This window comes from Cherax quadricarinatus, chromosome 3 (assembly GCF_038502225.1).
Source record: "Cherax quadricarinatus isolate ZL_2023a chromosome 3, ASM3850222v1, whole genome shotgun sequence".
Lineage (NCBI taxonomy): Eukaryota > Metazoa > Arthropoda > Malacostraca > Decapoda > Parastacidae > Cherax > Cherax quadricarinatus.
Window position 1 is genome coordinate 71,343,682 of NC_091294.1, and position 5,794 is coordinate 71,349,475.

Sequence of the window (5,794 nt, forward strand, 5' to 3'; positions counted from 1 at the left end):
AATTGACTAACTATCAGTAGGTTGCCTTGGAAGTTTAGTAGTACCACAGGCGATGTAACCCGAGGGAGGTGGGTAAACTCCCAAACTAATTCAGGGAAGCAGAATGCAGTGAAAGGTATGCTAGAAGCAGCACGAATAGAAACGGGTAGCACTAAGCAGGTGATGAAGCATTACCGGCAGAAGGTACAGGGCAAAAGAAGTCTGTAGAATGGACCGATATTGAAGCCAGATCAGAACAGGGAGTCTGATCAGAAGTGGGTCTGGAAGAAGGGCTTCACTGAGCGAAGACTCCATAAAAGGTGCTTCTGCTGCGATTTCTTAAAAAAGGATGGGAGAGTTGCTAGGAGCCCTAGAGGGCCTCGAGCCTATCTGAAGATGAGGCATGGAACCCATGCCATATCCTACCCTTCACACCAGCACTTAAATTTCACGTCTACTGAGCTACCTCGGCAGACTCAAGATGCAGTCTGAAACCCCACCACAAAGCATACCCCCTTCGGCCGCCACCTCCCAAAACTGACAGGCAGCTTCCAGAGATACATATATTACCCAAAGGGCACCCTGACCACTGCCTAGAAATCCAGGAAGGAAGCAGGGCACCTTCAGATAATTCAGATTCCATAGCAAACACTGAGGGACCTCATCGAGTGGAATGAACCTTAACATGCCACCCCCTACCTGGAAACTAATGCCAGAGGGGAGGACCCTAGAGGCAACAAACAGGATGTGAAACAAGAGGGTGGGGGGGGGGAGGGGAGGAAAGGTGATAGAAGTTGGGGGGGATGGGATACAGAAGGGAGGATGGGGGGCACATTTAGACTAAGGAGAAAAAGGATTTGATAGAGACCAAAAGCCCCTCTGCCACTACTCCTAGGCAGTAGGAATCTACTAGGTAGGGACCAGTCCAGGACAAAGTTGGCAACTAGGTAACGAAGTTGTGACCACGATTGTGGGCATAGGTACTACCAATGTTAGAGGTCACTTAGTCACTAGAAAACAAGTCGTGGAAGCTCCTGTTCGAGGCAAAGAGACTTCCATGGCACAAGTTAAACCTCAGACTAATTCCTTTCAGGTAAATTTGGCACAAACTACGCTGGGCGAGCCTCATTACTATTAAGGCAAGAGGAGGTATGCTGCATGGTCTGCTGAACCAGACTGGGCATTCTGCCATGGACCTGCAATATTTTGCTGGATGGCCAAAACTAAATTTGTGGCATGTGGTATAGGGATCAATTCAGACGAACTGTCGCGCAATAGAGGACAACCTCACAGCAGTCAAGTTAGGAGAGCTACATTAGAAGGGAAGTCTCCATCTGCTGGCAGGTAGTACAAGTGTCCTGAGAATTGGGAAAGAGTTAGTTGCTAATGTCAGTATCATGATTGAAATTATGTTGAACAATGGTAAGAGGAAGGAGAGAATGAACCACTACAAGAACCAAGAAAAATGTTTCAATAGTGACTGGTCAGGAAAATATCAGCTTGGCCAGCATTGCATATATTCGTGAATAGTTTGCAAGAACAAGGAATTAAATTACTTTCTTTTAGTTTTTCAGGGAAGTGTAATAAGTAATCTTAATAGTGGCATTTTAAAGCAATATGTAGAGGGGAAACTACTACAATCTTGAGGTAAAGCTAAATATAGGGTAATGAGCGAATGTTTAGGTAGTTAGTGGTTTAGGAGTAGTGTTCTCTAGACTGCACAGTAAAAAAGTTGTCAGCACTAAGTTGTAGAAAGGGTAGTTTCGAAGATACTCGAAATTAAAGATTAGAGAAGTTACCGCTCATACAACAATGAAAGACTATACTTAGCTATAACCTTGAAGGGTTAAAAGACAGCTTCATGAAGTTTAAGCGTGATTAAGGCGATAAAACTAAAAGGGGTCATGTAGTATTAAGTTCAGAAGTTAATCAAATACGAGAGGTCTGTTAGTTTCCAGATAACTAAAGTAATCTTGCACAAATTAAATTTATTCAGAAAAATTACATTAAGCTCTTTAGGGCAGGAATGTTAAGTACTCTTGCTATCAGCATCTTCCATTATGCCTAGTTTCTCCTTCACTACTTTGGCAAACTCTTCAACTCCGGGTTGGTTTGCTTCAGCGTAGCCGGGCAACGTTGATTTGCACCTCTCCAGCCAGGCAGTAACATTGCAGTGTTTCACAATAGGTATCCCAGCTGCCTCTATTGTAGAGACGGTAGCTACGATTACACAGTCAGCTACGGTGATTGTGTCTCCCACTGCCCACTCGTGATCAGCCAGCATGTCATTCAACCAACCCAGTGCTTCTTCCAGAGGTGCTAGTTTATCTGGGTTTAATTTTCCTCCATCCTCGTACAATACTGGGAACTGAAATTAAGAGTAGTTATTTAAACAGTCTGTAGCTAGTAAACCTATAGTGGGAAGGGTCTACTTTCTTGCTAGAAGTAATTAGTGTAGTTCAGTTTGCTCTAGTTTATATTTAATATTTGAAACTCCAAAAGCAATATAATGCCCAGGCAATGAGTTATAAAATGGCATTTTCCTTAACTAGCCAATTCTCCCACCCTCCCACAAAGCTTGGTTCAGGTAGTTTAAGTAAACGACCTTGGACGTTCACCGTTAAACGAAGTTAGCACTAGTGCTCACAGTTAAGAGCAATGAGGGGGATGGGCCCCGAAGATGATAATTCAAGCAAGCCTTCAAGCTTAAGATTTAGCGGTACGGAGCTCTACAGCGTCCAGGCCGAGCTCTTCATGCAGCATGGCTGTACGACCATGCCAATTGTGGGTTAAGTTTAAAAGATTGGTGCTTAGAAAGCAAGAAAGCTCTGTGCTTACAAAAAAAAAAAAAAAAAAAAAGCAGATTTTAAATAAACGTACCAAGTACTCTCGGAAGCGCTTGTAGAGGGTTTCTATGTCAAAGTACAAGAGGCGATCCACCATGGCGCGAGTCTGGTGGTCACTTGGGTAGAAGGATGTTTCTTTCCCATAGGAAGAAACCAAGTATTTGCAGATAGCCCGGCTGGGGAAATTAAGAATTTTATAATTAAGAGCTTAAGAGATTCAAGTAACTTCAGTCTTATGAACAGTCACGTACTCAGTTTAATTCAATACAGGCTTAAGATTGGACGATAAAGAAAATTTGTATGTAATACCTTTCCCAGAGGATAAAGTCACTGTCGACTATAGTAGGAACGCAGTGCTGAGGGTTAATGGCCAGGAAGTCTGGTTTCAGGTGATCTTTGGCCGTCAAGTTAATAGGTTTTAGGTTTAGTTCTAGATTAATAGCTTTGGCTGTCAGCATCACTGATCGACAGGGAGTGGAGTCGGGAGTATAGTAGAGATCCACAGACATGATGAACTCTCCTAGAAGTTTGGAGAAATAGTGTTTAACCAGGTACCAAAGTAGTGGAGATGAAGGAAACTAATTGAGTAGTGAAAATTGAGGAAGCTTTATGTTGAGAATATTTGGCCTTACCTGCCGTGTTCATTATAAATATATAATGAACACTTACTTGTTTGGACTCAAAAGTCCACACCTTACTGCCGATTATAGGTTGATTACAAACTTGTGACTCAAGAATTGCGCAATCCCCCGATCTACAAGAAATTCGTAACATACCTTGCTCTTTGTAAGGTGAGCTATGGTGTTCTCAACACCTTCGACATATATCGGCGACTTTATAGAAGCTGAAGTGTCCTTGGATGTCCACGTCTTCCATTGTCTAGGAAACGCACACTGGTACACTGTTCTACAAGATTTGGTTTTATTGTTCACAATGTATCAAGAGAAGCTGATCACACTTCAAGTGTTTGTGTTAGACACTTTGTTCACACTTTATTTACACTAACGCACAGATCAGTGTCCTTTTCTGGTTATCCTGGCGTCAGTGTCTCGTAGTAGAGTCAAAGTTAGTCTGGCGTCGTCACACCGCTCCATGCCGTCACTGCCCTAATACAAAAAAAAAAAAAAACGCTGACCTAGTACCTTGCATCCTTGTCACCTCCTCGATGAAGCAAAGCAGAATGTTTGTTTCTGGCTGTCTTAATCAGAAACAACAATGTACACTATTTTTACTATGGTAATAAAGTGGGAGCAGGATTTTCCTTAATTGTCCTGCTAAGTAAGAGATGTACTGTCTTATAAAAATACACGTTGCAACACCGCTGCAAGGAGCAGAGGTCACTTGACACGTCATAGCATCTGTGATCAATTACTCACTCTAGCAGTAAACAAGACGCTCGCCCCTTCTGAGGGCTGGCCACTCAGGGCTGAAGGGGGCTGAAGGGGGCTGATAACCCCCTCCTGGAGAAAATTTCTCCACGCTTTACGTGCTACGAGGAAAAAAGCAGAAATAATTAAATTGTCAACTAGTAGAGTAGAAATAAAAAATCTTTTTGCAAAGTTAAATCAAATTAGAATTAGAGTAAAAAGGGCAATGTGTAGTAAACATCTAAGTCCCTGCAACCTGGTTCGTCTTTATGGAGATCACTAATTTCCAAACCTATAGCGTTTAAAAGGTTTAGTTCTCAGCTATGAAGAGGGTAGGGCGCGAATCGCGTAGCGCCTGTAGGCACTTATTGTAAAAGGCATTATCCATGGCTCGGGTTGAAGCTTTCCAAGTAGTCTCCACGTATCTAGGTACGCACCTACTGCTAGGGCAACTAGTAGGTACTTTGGTGTTAGTATTTGGGGAGTTTCATGCTAGGGAAAGGGGAGGGTTGCAAGCATTAGTTTCTATGAAGGTTTAAAGCGAGCAGAGGTAGAGCGAGACCTTTGCCTGCAAGTTATGCAAGTAATGTTTCAGGAGATTGTAATCATGGGGAGGGGGGGGGGGATGGAAAATATTCAAGCTCAGTTCAAGGAAGTGAAGCACAGATCCACTTCCCTAGATTAAGAGCCCCTCATCAGCGTCATGGAACCTCCCTCGAGGGGATAGAGAGCCCATTACATTTAAGACTCCATGATAAAGCCAGTTCATGAAGAAGTAATGATTCACGAATAACTTATGGAAGAGAACCTTATGATTATTTCGGTCCGACTTCGACCATTTTCAAATCTATGGGAGGGTTATTTGTGTATTGCCCCTTCTTGTGATCAATAAAAATGTAAAAAAAAACTACTAAACAATATTAAACAACATACTTCACGTGGTGTGTGGTTAATGAAGGAAGGGACCAGACTGATCCACCAGCCACAGACAATACAGCAAGTAAACATTGTTGACCAAGAATGACAAGTGACAAGACTGCCCGAGATGCCAAAACAAACCCATCCCAAATCTTATTGAATCACAACAATATTTAAAAGAGATACGAAAAATATCTAGAATAACGGAAGAGAGTGAAACATTTAGGAATAATTAAAACAAAATCATTATAAATAGCTTTATAAATGGCCTCTCTGTTGTCAGCGCCATCTGTTGCTTAAATAATAATTTACACAACATGGCACACAAGTGTATATGCACCGAGAGGTGTATATCTCTCGTTGTATACATGAAGAGTATTTAAAAATGTCCCCGACTGGTATTCTTCCTTAGTTGAAATACTATAAACCTAATTTACCAATCAAAAAGACGCCCGTGAATCAACGCAGAAATATTCTTATTAAAGTATTTACACAGAATTTACTTTATTCATGAAATCTGCAGAAGCCTCCAGAAATATATTTAAAATTTACACTCAAGGCAGAAGGAAATTTTAATGACTGAGACGGTCAATAGGTGTAAGCAGTAACACATTCGCTGCTTGACCTGGGCGGTGTGAGGGCATGTGGCTCCTGCCTTCTGCTGGACATTGGCTGAGGCTCAGA

The 5,794-nt window shown here is 42.1% G+C and overlaps 1 protein-coding gene across 1 annotated transcript; it reads right to left on the bottom strand.

The window, feature by feature from the left end:
* Positions 1-1,952: 1,952 nt before the first annotated feature.
* On the bottom strand, positions 1,953-5,172 carry LOC128684481 (glutathione S-transferase 1-like). Its single transcript, XM_070092355.1, has 4 exons — positions 5,126-5,172; positions 3,135-3,345; positions 2,860-3,001; positions 1,953-2,347 (listed from the first exon to the last, which is right to left on the bottom strand). The coding sequence occupies exons 2-4, from the start codon at positions 3,332-3,334 to the stop codon at positions 2,009-2,011; spliced, it is 681 nt and encodes a 226-aa protein (XP_069948456.1). The 5' UTR covers positions 3,335-3,345; positions 5,126-5,172; the 3' UTR covers positions 1,953-2,008.
* Between the last annotated feature and the right edge of the window lie 622 nt (positions 5,173-5,794).

Coding starts and splice junctions, on each gene's coding strand:
- LOC128684481 (XM_070092355.1), bottom strand. CDS start 3,334: ATGTCTGTGGATCTCTACTATACTCCCGACTCCACTCCCTGTCGATCA. Junction 3,002..3,134: donor GACTTTATCCTCTGGGAAAG/GTATTACATACA, acceptor TAATTTCCCCAG/CCGGGCTATCTGCAAATACT. Junction 2,348..2,859: donor AGCGCTTCCGAGAGTACTTG/GTACGTTTATTT, acceptor TCTTAATTTCAG/TTCCCAGTATTGTACGAGGA.